At 41.1% G+C, this 19,016-nt stretch overlaps 1 protein-coding gene across 5 annotated transcripts; it reads left to right on the top strand.

Moving 5' to 3' along the window:
• Nucleotides 1-111: 111 nt before the first annotated feature.
• On the top strand, nt 112-9,960 carry ywhae1 (tyrosine 3-monooxygenase/tryptophan 5-monooxygenase activation protein, epsilon polypeptide 1). 5 transcript variants are annotated; one of them, XR_001223008.2, is made up of 8 exons: nt 112-387; nt 1,834-2,033; nt 3,285-3,391; nt 3,562-3,768; nt 4,150-4,286; nt 5,750-5,818; nt 6,132-6,179; nt 8,695-9,960. XR_001223008.2 is itself a non-coding variant. In XM_005461028.3 (7 exons), exons 1-6 carry the CDS (start codon nt 324-326, stop codon nt 6,137-6,139), a joined length of 723 nt encoding a protein of 240 aa, XP_005461085.1. In that variant the 5' UTR covers nt 112-323; the 3' UTR covers nt 6,140-6,179; nt 8,695-9,960. The 5 variants fall into 5 exon arrangements, 3 of the variants coding, with proteins under 3 accessions (XP_005461085.1, XP_003456351.1, XP_005461086.1); XR_001223009.2 differs by lacking the exon at nt 6,132-6,179; XM_005461028.3 differs by lacking the exon at nt 5,750-5,818.
• The last annotated feature ends 9,056 nt before the right edge of the window (nt 9,961-19,016 follow it).

Consider the following 19,016-nt stretch of genomic DNA (forward strand, 5'->3'; position numbering starts at 1 on the left):
TAAACCGTAGGTGTGATTCAACACGTGCATTTATCGTTATTACTCTTGCTTTTCTTGCCTTTCTCTTCAAAAAAAAAGGAAAAAAAACAATAGAGGAGGAAGCATCGGAGTCGGTGAGTCTTGTGCGTATGCGCAGTACCCGGATGAAGCTGGTCGCCATCTTTACTCCATCCCAGCGCTGCCGGTGGGGCGGAACAGCACTCATCGACCCAGTTGGTTTGAAGGAGCCACAGACAGGGCTGGTACATCACCACTGTCTTTTGCACTAACGATCTGTCACTTTGATTAGCCCTTTTGCTACGCTACCTGCATCTTGATACACAATGGGAGAGCGAGAGGATCTAGTTTATCAGGCGAAACTCGCCGAGCAGGCAGAGCGATATGACGGTAAGGCACCATCTCTGGGCCGGCTTGGAGTGGGACATGTTCGCCGATGGGATTTTTTTTTTTTTTTTTTTTTTTACTGTGCTAGCTAACCTTAACCGAGCACCACTTTGCTGTGTAGCTCAACGCTAGCTGCGGCAGGCTACATGGCTAATGCGGCTACCATCGCAGATTTCCAACTGTTTATTGGCCATGACATATGGCTTTTTTTTCCGGTAACAGTACTACGACATTAAAACAGTTCGTGAGCACGAAACCTGTTTGTTCTGAGGAAAGTGAGCGGATGTCACAGACATTGGCTAGCATTAGCGAAGGGGCTACAACAAAATGGCGGATTAGTGGAGCGTGAGCTGTCAGGAGTTGCCTCCCCTGCACCACGCTAGCTGTGTAACTTTACACATGAGCCAGTGCTTCATTTCGGTGTAAGCAGCACTCGTTGCTTATAACTGACTCCGTTTATCGACCTGGCAACTTTTACGCCATTCTGTTGCAGATACTAGCAAGATTAGCACCTTGAAACCAATGTGTATTAGCAGGGAGTGGGAGGGCAGATGTTCACTTCGTGGGGTGTTCCCATGCAGGCAAGCTGCACAGATCGATTGGCAGAAACGACCCCCTCTTCCTCTCCCCGGTGCACTCCTATAACACTGTCATACCATTACAGGCTGTGTACAGGCTGTTTTTAGACGACTGCCTTTGCCACCCGGTCACACGTTGCTCAGTAACGTTAAGTTAATGTACCATGACTCATTCACGGGATTTGTACCGAGTGTATTTGCAGAGAGATTTATGGTTTACTGGCTAAATGCTAGCCTTACTAGATTGCATTCAGATCTATTCGATCACTCTTCAGCTTAATGAAATCTTAACATGTCAGGTAAAGGTTTCTTTTTTCTTTTCTTTTTTCTTTGAAGGTTTCATATTTTAAGGTGAGGCGAGGAGGGGCGGGGAGTCAGATGTTTGCTAAATTACATCAGCCACTTTTCCATCCGTACTATCCCTTTAACCTACTTTCAAAGGGTTAAACCCCTCCCCATCGGTAAATGATGGCACACAGCTTAAACTGAGAAGTGCATTGCTTATCGCTTAAGCGAGTAACCAGTTTATGTCTCTGTGTGTGTTTGTTGGATTGGTGCCAGAGAGAGAAGAAACTGCCTCAGCATTTACTCTTTAACACTGTCTGTCACCTCACATCAATGCCTTTTCTTGCATGTCATCTCTGGGCACGGTTTGTCAGGCGTCCGATTGGTTCATTTATTATGATTATCAGCCCGAAACCCATGAATTTGTGAGGCACGTCAGATTGTGCCACTTAGGTTGACAATGTTTTTCCAGTAATGTGGAGGTAGCAAAGACTGACATCGTCTGGTTGTTGTAGTTTTAGGCATACTCTCAAGAGACATGACAAAAATAAAACTGTTGGCAAATCCTGGGCATTTCTCTTAACAGAGATGGTGGAGTCTATGAAGAAGGTGGCAGACATGGACGTGGAGCTCACAGTGGAGGAGAGGAACCTACTATCAGTGGCCTACAAGAATGTGATTGGAGCTCGGAGAGCCTCCTGGAGGATAATCAGCAGTATCGAACAGAGGGAAGAGAACAAGGGCGGAGAAGAGAAACTGAAGATGATCCGGGAATACAGGCAAAAGGTAAAGCACTCAGGAAAGGCTCAAGCTTAGATTTGTGTTTTAGATTGTTCTGTAATGTCTCAGCATCCAGAATATGTTCTCATTATAAAGATTGGCTGTGTTGGTGCAAGATCACAAACACACATTAGTGATCCACACTCTGAGCAGCTACTGGACAGACTGCATCTGAGTCATAGTTGGCAAGTCCTCCACTCTCTTGCCTTTTTTTTTTATGAAGGGAAATAAGAGCTGCTGTTATAATGGGAGAGGCCAGAGTGTGTCAGAGATGGGAGAGGCACTTGGACTGCAGTCAATGACATAATTGGATTCAGGGAGAGTACACCTTGATTTTGTTAGTAGCTCTCTAAGCCCCTGGCAGACACATTTCTTATCACTGGCAAGCCACTTGATAAGCTTTGAGCAACATCCTGATTGTTTAGTAAATATCAAATATTAGGTTGGAGTTTAAATAAAGGTTGAAGGGAATCGGTTTACAAATATGGCAGTGTTTCCCACAGATTTAGATTCTCTTTGTGGTGAAGAATGGGCTGCTATGTGCATGCACATGTGGGAATTATTGAATAATACCAGTTATAAGGTTCTCTGCAAATATTTTACAAACTAATTACTGTGTTACAAATAAATAGGAGATAAGTGTAGACTCCAGTTCCAAGCTGCAGTCCCAGAGGGTGGAGTTGGAGCCAGTTATTTGGTGGGATAAGAGATTCAGTGGAAAAGCGGTTGAGTAGTATTGATGGACAGTGAGTCTTTTTGGTCAGCAGCAACAGAATAGGAGTACGGAGGCTGTCTCTGCAAGAAAACTGGCTGCTGATGGTGTCGCGTTTTTCAAAGGGATAAAAAAAAAAAAAAAAAAGTAAAAAATGGTTGTGTGTACTTGGGTGGCCTGCTCGTGTGAAGTCTTTGTGTTGGGAAACACTCTCGAACATCTGATAAGCGTTGAGCAACATCCTAATTGGATTAGTAAATGTCAAATATTAAAGGTATTACAAATGTTGTTAGCAGGGAGTTTAAAGGGAGTGATAAAGGTCATAAAGAGGCCACAGATAAACCCAGACGTGTGGATGTGTTTGTTGTCCCAAGTTATTGGATCTTTTTTTGATCTTGGTGGATCTTGAACATGAACCTTTGCAGGAACGGGCAGAATTTCTCATACTGGATTCTGAAATTACACAGGAGCAGGAATCCAAATTGATACTTGGAGATTGTGTCAGAGGAAGAGGATCACTGAATCAGTGTGTTTTTTATCAACAGGTGGAGAAGGAGCTGAAGAACATCTGTAATGAAATTCTGGAAGCACTTGAAAGGCACCTACTGCCCTCTGCTAAGATAGGAGAGTCGAAGGTCTTCTACAACAAAATGTAAGAGCCTTGATGTTAATTATCAGATAAATACAGTAACTTCCTCTGGTTCGTCATCAAGTACAGCTATGTTTTTGGGCTGGGGTATTTATTGACACAGGAAACCGTTGTCAGGAACACTTCACAGGAAATAACATGTAAAATGTTTCTTTGTTTCCTTCCACTTGTAGGAAGGGTGACTACCACAGGTACCTGGCAGAGTTTGCCACTGGCAACGACAGAAAGGAGGCAGCAGAGAACAGTCTGGTGGCCTACAAAGCTGCTACTGACCTAGCCATGTCAGAGCTGCCACCCACACACCCCATCCGCCTCGGGCTTGCCCTCAATTTCTCCGTCTTCTACTATGAGATTCTCAACTCACCTGACCGCGCTTGCAGGTCAATGCTCCTTCACTGCAGTGGCACTGTCACTGTAACGCAGGGCAGCTGTTTGTTTTTTTTTGTCTGTATATTACATAACAGCAAGACTGTCCCTCACTGCTGAGTGGACTGTATGACGAACCCTAACTCCTATTTGAGGTTGACCTTCGCCCTCCTCATCCCATAGGTTGAGGATTAGACTTAGCAGTAATGTTGTAGATTATAAGCCATTCTTGATTGTCTTTGACTTTGTTCACATTTACATAATACTGAGTTCCAGACACACAGTGATACATGATTTGGTACAGCTGGAACCATAACGGAGCTTAAAAATAATTAGTAAAAACATGATTTTTCTGTCTGAAGCATGATGTGATTTCAACACGTTTGTTTGCTCAGGTTGGCAAAGGCTGCGTTTGATGACGCCATCGCAGAACTGGACACACTGAGTGAAGAAAGCTACAAGGACTCCACACTTATCATGCAGTTGTTACGTGACAACCTGACACTATGGACTTCAGATATGCAGGGAGAAGGTAAGAGTCCCATAGTGTGTTTATTTCATCAGGTGTTTTTCTATGATGGTGTATCTACCTGTGTCTCACTGCAGAACCTTTTCCAGGACAAGCTGCTGACACTAACCCACTCATCTTCACCTAAACACTTTCTTACATTTGTTTTTATAATGTGTGTTTGTACTGTGAGCATCTTGATGGCTTTTTTTGTCTCACTGACAGCTTGCAAAAGATAACAGATAAAGGCTTGATAGAAAATCAACTGCCTAACAGTTCAATCCAGTTACGACTAATCAGACATCTTGCTACGTTTTGTTTTTGTTTATTTGAAAAGTTGAGTGGTATTCCTGCTCAAAGACTGTTTGTGCAGAATTTAATTACTAGACAGCTAGAAAAAAAAAGTTAGAGGTCTTCTCTAATCTGAAGGTGCTTTTCAATGGAACGTTCTGGGAACTCGGATTTCCCAAGAACTAATATCTAGGACTTTTTCTAAGACCAAGTGTTCCTCTAGCACACCAAGCCTTGTGCTTTAACAGCATGGCCCAACAATCCCAAATGCAGGATGTGTAACTATGCTGCAGAAAATAACACGTACATAGGTCTGAGGGTTTTTTCAGTGGTAATGGACCTCTTGTTGATATTTTGACACAAATGTCAATTTCAAAATAAAACAAGTCAACTGCAGCTGTCAGGACTGTGTCAGGTGCTCACAGTGTGCCTGTCAAGGTACAGAGAGTTTTTGTTTTTTGCAGGGGTGGGTGGAGCATAATTGCTGTCATCACATGACGCTGAACTGGAGGCGTCCCATCTAACCTGTGTTCCTGTGTCAGAATTAGATTCTCGTGCTGAGTGATTTAAGAAAAACAGTTTACAACAGTCTAATCAAAATTTGAATGAATTTGTGTAAAGTAAATTCCACAAAGGGAAAACTACATGACTACAGATATAGTAGTATGCCTGAGCCCAGTTTTGTAAAATTGAACATGTTTAGCTCACACATGTTATATGTGGTGCCACACGGACTGGTTCTCCGGCTGCTGCAGGCTCTGGTTTATGTAGTTTTCCAGACTGCAGCAGTGGTTGTCTGCAGTCCATGTCAGTGCAGCTGAGATAGATCTGACAGATATGCTGGAGATGCAGCTGAATGAGGGTTCAAGCTACTTGGTCAGCTGGCCAAAAGGGCAAGTGTGAGAAGACTATCATTCGTAGACAGTGTTGTTCTCTTTAGCTTTAAAAGGAAAGAAAAAATAACAGACAAAGTGAGTGACCACAACTTGGGTGGTTGTTAATATGCCTAGATGACCTCCCTAAGTTAAAACACTGTGTTAATAAGCTCAAACATTTAATTGGAGGTTGAGATTCCAACAGCTGTCTAAAGTTGTCTATTTGGCAAGCTACTGCCTGACTGGTGAGGTGTGGCTAGTTACCTGAAACAAACACCTGTGGTAATGGCACAACACTAGCTTGTTTTGTTCTCTCACCAGCACCTCAGGAATGATACAGAGGGATGTGCCGTCTTGTAAGGCGTAAAGAGCGCAGTCATCGGCATACAGGTGACACATTAACCTGATACAGCCAACATTTGTCTTGGGTCGCCAAGTCCCAGAATGATTAATAAAGTGCAGCAGAGTAAATCTGTCGTAGCTGATCTTCTTGTAGCTGTTCAGCTGTTACTAGCAACAACTTTTGGTGTAAGAAATTTACAAAAAATAAGTCATTCAGCCCTTTTTGATTCATTTTTTCTATTCCTTTCATTCTAGCAGTATGCATCAGCTACGCTGCAGAGCATCCACCGAAACCTTTTTTTTATTATTATTTCAGTGACTCATCACCTCTTTTGTCTTTTTCTCATTCCCTCTGCTGTAGAGTCCTAAAGGAAACAAACCTGTTCATTTCCCATGTTAACTGTACTTTGTAAGTGTTGCTCACCCACACATTTGCTCTGTGTGTGTTGTGTGTGGCTTGTTTTTACCTCTCTGCACTAGCTCACTCATGGTTTAATAATTCAGCCCACTCATTCACCCATTCACTTGGATCTTGTATTAACTTTTGGTGACATGCTCTAATCTTTGGTCTTCCCACCACAGTCCCATGTAACTGGCTCCCTTGACCAAAGGTAGTTTGTATAGTGTGATGAGTAGTTCCCCGTTGTACCTGTGCACAAGCAGAGTGCTTTACATCATTTTATTTGCATGCTTTCACACCGTGGACCAGTATAGCCAGTCAGTCATTTAAAGACATTCAGGTCCAGCTATGCAAAAGTGGTATTTTCATGTTCAAGTTTAAAGTAGTGCTGCAGTATTTGGTGTTCTCTAACAAAAACAGGGTCATTATTAGTTTAATGGAAATTCAGTGTTTGCCAAAACCATTGCCTTCTAGAGGTGCTAGGTAACCTATGCTAACACTGAAGGTGTTGAGTTTTATGTAAAACTCGCACCCCACCACCAGCACACAAACACACACTTTGAGCACTGTTTCTAAACTATGGAAATGAATGCATCATTTCACCCAACACCTGAAACCGTAGAAAATTTGCAACCAGCGTGCAGGTTTTCTTTACAGATTTCTGCTAGTTGCAAAATTGAAGTGGGTTTTTGTTTCTTTTTCCCCTTTATAAACAAGTCCCACACATAACAGTACAGTAATAAATATTGATGGAACCTAAAGTGGACCCATTATGCTTTTCTTTATTTTATATTTTCATATATTCAGTGGTGGATGGCTAAATATTTAAAGAATCAGCTCAGTGTCAGTGCAAGTAATCACATCTAAACACTTTTTTTTTTCCTAATCAACACTGTATGATGTCAGTGAGAGAGGATATCCCTAATATGATCATCTCAGGCACACAGCTTTGGCTGTGAGCACAGTGTTTGTGGGGGAAATCTAATCTGGAAACAGTTCTACATACACTGTAGGCCTTTCACGGTAATATTGGTATAATGTTAGGCAATGATAAGAGAATGAAATATCGCGATAAAATATGGGTAAAACGCGCATGTGCAGTGCCTTTGTTTTCATACCCACGTGGCGGAAAAAAAGCATGACGGAGAATGAGAAGGGCGAAAGCGGATCCTTGAATGAAACAGATGAATCAGAACTGGTTTGTAAAAAAAGGTGCAACTTCAGTGGTGTGGAACTGGTTTGGCTTTCATCCGTCAGATACACACCAAAGCACAATTTTTGGTAGAGCATGCAAGCAGGCCGTCGTTATTACCATGTTTTTTGGAAAATAAGGCACACTTAAAATCAATCCTTTGATTTTCTGAAAAATCGACAGTGGCCCTTATAATCCGGTGCGCCTTATGTATGAATTCTGGTTGTGCTTACTGACCTCGAACCGATTTTATGTGGTACACGGCACTCGAAAAGTATTTTGTCTTGCGTCAGTTATATCGTTATCGCAAATTTTCAAATATATATCGTGATAAATATTTTTGGCCATATTGCTCTGCCCTAATACACGGTTCTACATTATATATATTTATCTCTTTATTTATCAGTTTTTGTTTTTTGTCAGTCTTTAGTCCTTGTGAAATCATCTGTTCTCTAAGGAAAATCTGCCTCAAAATCCTCCAAGCAGATTTCAGTGGAGTTCAACTTGTTTCAAGCACTTTGGGAAAATCAGTTTCTGTAGCAGTAGCAGTGGTAGGCTAACTGCACTTTGTTTTTCATTGTATTCACAGGGTGCCTGCAGTTAGTTCTAAAAACACTTTGGCTCATAAACGGGTCAAATTTAGCTGAAATGAAGGATTTGAAGATATGAGTGTTTTGCATATGCAGATTAAACCAACCAAGTAATTACAGTCGGCTTGATTTGAACCCGCTGTTCCATGCACTGGTAATCATAATACTGTCCACTGTGCATGCATTTATTAGAAATTATTGGTACTACTACTACTACGTGGTTGCTGCTGTAAAATGCAGACCTTCTATTCATCTGAGTGTCTTGTCTGTAGTCCTCTAATAATTCTCATCCAGCCTGTTTCATATATCAGTGTGAACAAGGGCCTGTTGTAGGAAAGACTACTCAGAATATCTCTGCCATTATCATCATATATTTGGAGGGAGGAAAAAAGTGAAAAACTTTGAAATTACATTAACAGGTTAGTGATTCAGTGTCATGGAGGGGACTCTCTCTTTACATCGCTAGGTTACTATGGTAACTTACGCCGAACACATAAAGGTGTCCAAAAGGGCCAGTGTCACCATTTCTGTTATTGCAGTGAGAGGAAGCCTAAATATTCAGAGAGAAGCTGCAAACTCTTAAGAGAAATAGCTACCACCATAATCTCCTCAGTTCCTCAAGGTTTGGGTTTGTGTTCAGTTTCACCTGTCACATCAGACATGCCTGCCACTCGTGCACTACCGAAGGATGATATCTTGTGAGGTTTTTAAGAGGAGCTGACAGTAAATCTCTCTCCACCAGGTGAAGAACAGAACAAAGAGGCACTGCAAGACGCTGAGGACGAGGCCCAGTGAGACTATGCCACCAACAGCCAACAACTTGAGACCCTCACCCTACCCCCTACACTCCCTCCACCTTCATCTCCCTCCTCCTCAACCGCCCCACCCATCCATCTACAAGTCACTTTCCTCTTTGTCGTCCTTTTTCCTTTTCTTCCACCTCTGTAGCTCCAAGACCCAACAGGGCCATGGAGTTAACAAGTTAATTTTTCTCTTCTTTTTTTTTTATTTTTTATATTAGCCCTGACATCGTTCAAGTAAATACCACTTAATTGAGGCAGGAAATACAATGTTAGAAAGGCAAAGATAAAGAAAGCGGTCCCTGGATTGTTTTTTTTGTTTTTTTTCTTTTGTCCTGGTACAAGCAGTTCTGAAAATGTTATCTTTTGGTTTCATTATTGTATTTTTTTTGTTTTGTTTTTTGCTTCTTTTTTTTCCTCAATATTTTTATCAGTTGCTGGATGTATTGAGAATTTTTTTTTTTTTTCTTAATGTAATTACAGAAATTAACTTTTATTACTGACAATGTTGACTATTAGTTGTGGGAGCTATTTTATCTGTTTTTAATGAAATGTCATGCAGATCATTTGACCGTTTTTAGGGGCAGTTTGGAAGAGTACAAGTGCCCTTTTTGTTAACTTAGTAGTTGAGAGGAAGTTGGCAATATTCGCGATATCCACGTGGGGCAAAGAAGTGCTTAACTTTTACACCATAGTGATTCTGTTGTCATGTTCATGTAGTTGTCTTTGGACTGTACTTTGTGCTGAAATACTGTAACTGTGCACACATTCTGGCTCTCTGAAGGTTTATCTCTTGCTGGTGGTTTGAAAAAAGAAAAACAAACTTGGGAGATCTCTAACTTGTGTAAAAGAGTAGACTTAATTTCGCCCCATCCTTAAATGAAGAACATCAGTACTTGCATGAGTTAAAAAGAATTAATATTCTATTTTTCTTTTCTGCTGCTTCCCCCTGCTTTTTATCGATACTCCTCTGCCGTTCAGAGGGTGTTTTTTTTGTTTTTGTTGTTGTTGTTTTGTTTTTGTTTGTTTGTTTGTTTGTTTGTTTTCTTTTGCGGTTTCTTTTTGTGTTGCTTCATTATGTGTAACTTGGAGCTGATTTGTACTACTGGATATCTGACTGGAGCCACAGACAGGGAATCTGTATTGTTCTTACTGAAACACAGCATGGAATTAACATTAAACAATCTAAATTAAACATTAGAAGCTGACATGTGGTGTTTCTTTTGTTGCCAAGTCTTCACCTTTAGGGACTTTATGTTAGGATTAGGTCAAGTCTTCAAGTCTGTCAAGTCTTTGTTGAGACCCTGAATGAAAAATAACGGGAAAGAAACGGGGATTCCTTACTGTTACTGGACAACAGACTTGGAGAGCTGTGTAGATGAATAATCATGACCACAAAAAACTAAATCAATCTGACCCCATCCTTCATGGGTGGGTCCTACACTCTGAACCAGCCGCAGACAGCACAAAATTCATTTATTATTGGTTGTATAATGATTAGTTAAGATTTGTAGCATCACAAGTTGTGCTACAGAATATAATTGCTTTGCCATTATCACTGAACTTGTTCATACTGAGATCCTACAAGAAGCGTGGTTGTTGAGTATTATGAGTCATTTCTTTATGATTGCCAGGTGAAATATGTGAGATTCTATAACTGCAAAGATGCAGGAAGTGGAGGAGCCACAGTTTGCATCAATATGGCAGCCAGACACCGTAACATGTCAATTACATTCATCAACTTTGGGTGATGATGCAAAATAGATCCAAGATAAAGTTTTTGTCAAATTGGGTAATGTTTGAAACGACTACTAATGACATCAAAATATGATGGGGTGGTAAGTGCATTACAGGGTTACCTAAGAAATTAGCCTGGAATGTCTGAGTGGAACTGATCTTCAGCATTAAGGGCCGTGTGTGATGAGCAAATTGCTTCCTGTGACGTTCATTGTTAAATGAGGCTGAGATTATTTGCACTGCACATGTAGTCACTATGGACGAGTAGTCCTTCCCACTAGCTTTTTTCAGGACTGCTTGGAGTCCAGCTGAAGGACGCGTGTAGAGTAGTGGATGCTCCCAAAACTTCTGAGAGAATGAGACAAAAGCTGAACTTTTTTGGAAGGTTTGTGTCCTGTTACATCTGGCATAAAAGTAACACAGCGTTTCATAAAAAGCAGTTCACCATACCAACAGTCAGACATGGTGATGGTAGTATAATGGTCTGGGGTTGCTTTGCTGCTTCAAGACCTAGATGCCTTGCTGGAATTTATGGAACCATGCATTCTGCTCTCTACCAGAAAGTCCTGAAGGTGAATGTCATCATCATCAGTTCATACCCTTAAGCACGGTTAGGTTCTGGAGTGGGACAATGATCCAAAACACACCAGCAAGTCCACCTGTGATTGGCTCAGAAAAAGGAAAAAGGTTTAGGGAGTGACCTACTCAAAGTCTGGGCTCAAATCCAATTCCTTCAACATGAACTTAAATAGGCCGTTCAGTGTGGCTGAATTAAAACAAAGAAGATTAGGCCAAAATTCCTCCACAGTGATGTGAAAGACTCATTGTCAGTTATCACAAACGCTTGATTACAGTTCTTGCCAACAAGCAGGTATTAACTTGTTTTTTCACACAGGGCAGGTAGGTTTCGATAGCTTTCTTTCCTTAATAAGTTAAATTGTTTAAGAACTTAATTTTGTATTTACTTGGGTTATCTTAGTCTATCTGAAATATGTGTAACACTTGGGCTTGTGTATAGAGTAATATTAACCCTGTAACGCCAAGTGTATCATATTGAACACATCAGTTTTTGTGATGGTATGAGACTTCTGCATCATCAGTATGATTATTCCCTGAAAAAACCCTGCACAATACATACTGAATACAAACAATAAATCTGTTACATGTACCAAAAAAAGGAAACACAATAATGTAAAAACTATGAAAACATTCAGCAAAATATTAAATACTTCACTCTGTTGGAGGTAGACATGAATATTACTTTGTGTTGACCTTTGGTTAACCAGGAAGTGACTGATGATTTTTACTACTTCCCAGTTCTTATGTTTTTTTTGTTTTTTTTCTTAAACAATCATAAAGTAAACACCGAATACTACATATAACAGTTATTTGTTAAGTTTTTTGTTGCCTAGTAACTAATCACATGCAGGCATTTCAGATATGTGGCCAGTCTTGTTGTAATCAGCTGGCTACATTAGGCACACCTGCCCTCACAACTGAACATTGCACAGTGGATATTGACTTTCCAACACCCCCCCCCCAAGAGCTGTGTCGTCACTCTCACACACTGAGCAGATGTTTCTACTGGAATCTGAGTTGGCAACTGTGAGCGTGATCATAAATTTATACGTTCTATTTATAGTGTGTGAGAGACAAATGCAATCTTAATGCCCGTGCTTCTGCAGTGACAGGGTGACTGCTGCTAACACAGTTGATAGGGACATGTAGCACACAGCTAACAGCTAGTTTCTTGGGGCTGAAAACAAAAATGTTTAGTCATCGCCACCATATTTTATGACAGATTATGTAGTTAAATGTGTCGAAGTACTAGCTGTGTGTACCCCCCACCCCGACCTTGTTTCTTTTATTAACATTTACATTATACATGGTGATTCTGAGAGGGCCCTCAGGCCTTAACCTTTCGCCTTCCTCATTTTGCTTGCTCGTAACCTCTGCAGCAGTTGGAGCCTGTCCTACTGTTACATCACCCATAGTAACAGCTTGAACTCCATGCCGGCCCTAAATTTAGAGTCTCAGGTGAAAGTGGAGAAGCCTGTTAGACAGAAAGTGACCAGAGCAGCCAGCAGTGTGACATCCTTTCTCTAGCATGATGGGCTTCCAGCTTCCTGGTGCTTCTTTGCATTTCCTCCTGATGAAAGGAGCTGAATAAAATGCCTGAACAGGATCCATCTAGCTGATATCATCATTTTTCCCCTACCTAACCTTAGATTCTGTAAAAAGGCAAAACTTAGGGTTAGGGTTAGGTCTAAGCCATGAGTAAGGATGATTTAAACTCAGTGCCATACTGCACTGAAATGTACATACCGCATTTGTGTCCCACAGAAGATGGAACTTTTCCACTTACGCTGATGTCCTCAATTTGTCCTTGATCTACCCATTGCCAAACTCTTTAACCCAGTGTTAGTGACATTAAAAGAAAGCATACTTGAAAGACTTTGCTAATACAGTTTTGACCCATTGGGCCCTGGACATGGGACCTCTGGAGGCGCCCTGTGGTGTCTTGTTTCATGACACTGGCAGCAGATCCGATGGATCACGCAGATGTTCAGTTGGATGGGATCTGGGGAGTTTGGTAGCCTGGTCTGTGGTTTGGGTTCTTTGTCTTTGCCATTCCTAAGCAGTTTTTGTTTTGTGTTTGAGAGCAGCTGCTGCTGTCAGCGAATACTGTTGTCATGGGGGCGTGCTTCGTGTGCAATAAGGCTTAGGTGGCTGGTAACATTTATACGAATGCCAGGATGCTGTATTATAACAGGATAATTAGTGTCATTTCAACTGCGGTTCTCTTGTTGTGGCTGATTGGCTTATATTTTCAAACATAGGATCCAAGGAGATGAACCATAGGGTTGTAGGTTGGTCCACCACTTTGATCCAGACTGAAGCAGATCAACTATCTCTCCTAGATGGAAAATCGTGATAATCTAGCACCACCACATGGCTGAGATTCAAGGTCTCCAAGAATGATCTTCATGAATCTGACAATCCCTTGAGATTTGTGATTTTGAAAGAAATTTCTATCAGATTTGGTGCAGACACTCACCGTTAGTCATCCCCTGACTTTTAACCATACAGCACTGAAGTGGCTGTAGACCGGACTTTCTTTGAAACCCAGTCATTGTACAAGGTGGGCCATTTATATGGATACACCGTAATAAAATGGGAATGGTTGGTGATATTAAAGTCCTGTTTGTGGCACATTAGTATATGTGAGGGGGCAAACTCCTCAAGATGGGTGGTGACCATGGTGGCCATCTAGAAGTCAGCCATCTTGGATACAACTTTTGTTTTTTCAATAGGAAGAGGGCCATGTGACACATCAAACTTATTGGTAATGTCACAAGAAAAACAATGGTGTGCTTGGTTTCAACGTTCTTTATTCTTTCATGAGTTATTGACAAGTTTCTCTTTGTTCACAGCCATTGACATGTCGAAGAGGTTAACATGTGAGGAGCGGATCGAAATTGTGTTGATATCTGGTGAACGCAGTAACCGGGTCATTGCAGCAGATTTCAATGCAAGACACCCTACGAGACCACCCATCTCCCATGCTACAGTTAACAAACTGCTTGCTAAGTTTCGTGAAACTGGTTCAGTGTTGGATTTGCCAAGATGCGGACGCAAGAAAACTGTCACTAATGAAGAAACATCAGTGGCTGTCCTAGCTTCATTCAGCAAGAGCCCACAGCGTAGCACTCGCCGCATATCACTGGAGAGTGGGATTAGTCGAACATCCCTTCGGTGGATATTAGCTACTCACAAATGGCACCCTTACAAACTCCAGCTACTGCAGCATCTCAACGAGGATGACCCAGATCGGCGCACAGAATTTGCAGAATGGGCAAAACAAAAATTGGAACAGGACCCTCAGTTCATGCAGAAGATTTTGTTCAGTGATGAGGCAAACTTTTATGTAAATGGTGAAGTTAACAAACAAAACTACCGCTATTGGTCTGACACTAACCCACATTGGATGGATCCCTCCAAGACTGTTGGAACAACAAAAGTGATGGTTTGGTGTGGTATATGGGGTACAACGATAGTGGGTCCATTCTTCATCAATGGAAACCTCAAGGCCACTGGATATTTGAAATTGCTACATGATGATGTGTTTCCCTCTTTATGCACTGAAGCTGGCACATTCCCTGAGTTTTTCCAGCAAGATGGTGCACCACCACATTATGGGTGCCAGGTCCGAGCATTCCTAGATGAACAGTTTCCTGGAAAGTGGATTGGTCGTCGTGGGCCAGTTGAATGGCCCCCAAGGTCTCCCGATCTGACCCCTTAGACTTTTATCTTTGGGGTCATCTGAAGGCAATTGTCTATGGTGTGAAGATACGAGATGTGCAGCACCTGAAACTACGGATACTGGATGCCTGTGCTGGCATTTCTCCTGCGGTGTTGCTATCAGTGTGTGAAGAGTAGGAGAAGAGGGTTGCATTGACAATCCAACACAATGGGCAGCATATTGAACACATTTTATAAGTGGTCAGAAACTTGTAAATAACTCATGAAAGAATAAGGTTACGTTGAAACCAAGCACACCATTGTTTTTCTTGTGACATTACCAATAAGTTTGATGTGTCACATGGCCCTCTTCCTATTGAAAAAACAAAAGTTGTATCCAAGATGGCCGACTTCTAAATGGCCACTATGGTCACCACCCATCTTGAGGAGTTTGCCCCCTCACATATACTAATGTGCCACAAACAGGACTTTAATATCACCAACCATTCCCATTTTATTACGGTGTATCAAAAAGCAAAACTTTCCCACATTTTGTCACATTACAGCCACAAACATGAATCAATTTTATTGGAATTCCACATGAAAGACCAATACAAAGTGGTGTGCACGTGAGAAGTGGAACGAAAATCATACAAGATTCCAAACATTTTTTACAAATAAATAACTGAAAAGTGGGGTGTGCGTAATTATTCAGCCCCCTGAGTCAATACTGTGTAGAACCACCTTTTGCTGCAATTACAGCTGCCAGTCTTTTAGGGTCTGTCTCTACCAGCTTTGCACATCTACAGACTGAAATCCTTGCCCATTCTTCTTTGCAAAACAGCTCCAGCTCAGTCAGATTAGATGGACAGCGTTTGTGAACAGCAGTTTTCAGATCTTGCCACAGATTCTCAATTGGATTTAGATCTGGATTTTGACTGGGCCATTCTAACACATGGATATGTTTTGTTTTAAACCATTGCATTGTTGCCCTGGCTTTATGTTTAGGGTCGTTGTCCTGTTGGAAGGTGAACCTCCACCCCAGTCTCAAGGCTTTTGCAGACTCCAAGAGGTTTTCTTCCAAGATTGCCCTGTATTTGGCTCCATCCATCTTCCCATCAACTCTGACCAGCTTCCCTGTCCCTGCTGAAGAGAAGCACCCCCAGAGCATGATGCTGCCACCACCATATTTGACAGTGGGGATGGTGTGTTCAGAGTGATATGCAGTGTTAGTTTTCCACCACACATAGCGTTTTGCATTTTGGCCAAAAAGTTCCATTTTGGTCTCATCTGACCACCACCTTCTTCCACATGTTTGCTGTGTTCCCCACATGGCTTGTGGCAAACTGCAAACGGGACTTCTTATGGTTTTCTGTTAACAATGGCTTTCTTCTTCCCACTCTTCCATAAAGGCCAACTTTGTGCAGTGCACGACTAACAGTTGTCCTATGGACAGATTCCCCCACCTGAGCTGTAGATCTCTGCAGCTCATCCAGAGTCACCATGGGGCTCTTGGCTGGATTTCTGATCAGTGCTCTCCTTGTTCGGCCTGTGAGTTTAGGTGGACGGCCTTGTCGGTAGGTTTACAGTTGTGCCATACTCCTTCCATTTCTGAATGATCGCTTGAACAGTGCTCCGTGGGATGTTTAAGGCTTGGGAAATCTTTTTGTAGCCTAAGCCTGCTTTAAATTTCTCAATAACTTTATCCCTGACCTGTCTGGTGTGTTCTTTGGACTTCATGGTGTTGTTGCTCCCAATATTCTCTTAGACAACCTCTGAGGCCGTCACAGAGCAGCTGTATTTGTACTGACATTAGATTACACACAGGTGCACTCTATTCAGTCATTAGCACTCATCAGGCAATGTCTATGGGCAACTGACTGCACTCAGACCAAAGGGGGCTGAATAATTACGCACACCCCACTTTGCAGTTATTTATTTGTAAAAAATGTTTGGAATCATGTATGTTTTTTGTTCCACTTCTCACGTGCACACCACTTTGTATTGGTCTTTCACGTGGAATTCCAATAAAATTGATTCATGTTTGTGGCTGTAATGTGACAAAATGTGGGAAAGTTCAAGGGGGCCGAATACTTTTGCAAGCCACTGTAAATGGCCCACCCTGTATTTGCTGTGTCTGCTTTTTCTAAAAACAAAAGGTGTGATTACAGTGATTTACAAGCAGGGAGCAGTAACACCGACTGTCACAAGAATGAAAAGTCTAGCTTAGTTTTGTCAGATCACCTAAAACCTTCTATTTTTGTGTGGAACGTCGGGGATATACATCATATGCGCCTGAGGAGAGAGCTGACTGAAGAACCAAGTCTGGTAGTGCAGCAGCTGCTCTAGTGCCCTCTGCAGTTTGAATCTGGCACTCGCAAGAGATTCTCACAAATCACTTTCTAAATGACGTGTTTCAGAAGCACCGAGGATCAATCACAGAATGAAAAATAGACACACAGATATGGTGACATCTAGCTACAGAGGTTAAATCTGTTTTATTCCCAGCTGTTAGTTTATGCTTCAGGATATGCATTTTAAAAAAGGTTGGTTTTAGTAGCTATTTATACAACACTATGGTCAAGGAAACGTCTACTTTCTGAACTACTTACCCAGATTATGTTGAAGGGGATGGAGCCCACCCAAACTGACATAGGGTGAGGAGCAGCTACCCAGATAGGTAGCAATCTATGACAAATCTAACGCAGACAACCAAACCCTCTCACATCCATCCCTAGGGCCAATTTAGAATCACCAGTAACCTAAAAATAATGTAAACCACAGGCAGAGAATGGCCCCAGACAACAAGAGTGCCAGGAACTTATTGCGAGGTGGCAAAGCTAACCAAAGTGCCACCATGCCTGCCAAAAAAAAATACATTACATTATAAAATGTAAACTGTTTTAAATAGTTTTAGTTCATCATCACACTATCCTTTTGCCAGTGCACAGTTCAGCTTATTTGCAGAAAAGGCTGAAAAGGCAATCAATGAGGCTGAGGACTCCAGACCCAGGTTCGACTCCTATCAGCTTTTAATTTGCCCTTTGTAGTAAAGTGTGCTCTGGCTGCCAGACATTAAGGTCTTCAGCAACACTGTAAATCCCAGAGTCATCATTTTCATGCCAGTCTGTAGCTCTCTCTGCTTTCCACACATCAATCTAAAAAAAGACGTTTTTGTGACTGTGGTAATGTGATCAGTCGGGGGCATTTTAAATTATACTGAAATTATACAAAAATGTGTATACTAACTCAAACTACATAAAGAGTTGAGAGGTCATGAAAACAAATTAAGGCAGCTAATTTTTAGAAGTGATTAATACATAAATGGTTGACATGGGAGCTAAAATTAGCCAAAGAGGAGAGATAACCAAGGGTATTGTATTGTATAAATGACTGAAAAGGCTAGCTAAAACTATGCTAACTAACGCTTATAAAGCTAAAAGTTGTGGATAAAAGAACTTTAAAAAAGGATGCATCTGGTTAAAACTAGGATTAGCTGCATGCTAAGAATGGCTGATAAACAACTGAACAATTAGCAACATATAAAAAAAACTGCTAGATAAAACTGATTTATAAATGATTTTCTGAAATTAATATTGTTCAATTGTTAGTTAGGTGTAATGAAAAAAATGACTGAAGTAGCTAAACGTACAAATACGCACATATTTTTAGAACTTTTAGGTTAAAGCATAAATCACTGAAATTTTTGTTACATACAGGTTACGATTATAACTGGTTAGCTAAAACTAATGTAAAATGATTACTCAAAATAGAGAGGTTAAAACAAATGTATAAAATGGTTAGATACAAGTAAGTTATGGATTATAAAATGGATTATATGGATTATTTAAAAAAAAAGTAAGAATCTGATTTAATTCATAAGTGGAAAAATAAACTAGCAAAACAGTTCGCACTTTCTTTTTTGCTAAAAGTAAATGGTGCAAATATTTTTGTTAAAAGTAACTGATTATGACTGAAATAATAGTGCTGGCTATATAGTTATAGCATATAAAATTAATCAATAAATTAAGACAATAGATTGTTGAAACTGCTAACAGTAACAACATGTCCAGCCACTGCCACAAGGTAGTATTTAATAAAAGACAAGTAGCATGTAGCCTTCATTATTCAATTTTCTTATCCGAGTCACTGGGTGTGGTCTTGGTCATAGAAGCCTTGACTGTCAGCTTCCAACAGCACCTTTTTATTTGTGTTTTAGAGATCTGCCTGCTGAAACATGAAACCTCAAGAGGGCAGCAACTTCCAGCTAATCTGATAATACATC

Source organism: Oreochromis niloticus, linkage group LG14 (genome assembly GCF_001858045.2).
Source record: "Oreochromis niloticus isolate F11D_XX linkage group LG14, O_niloticus_UMD_NMBU, whole genome shotgun sequence".
NCBI lineage: Eukaryota > Metazoa > Chordata > Actinopteri > Cichliformes > Cichlidae > Oreochromis > Oreochromis niloticus.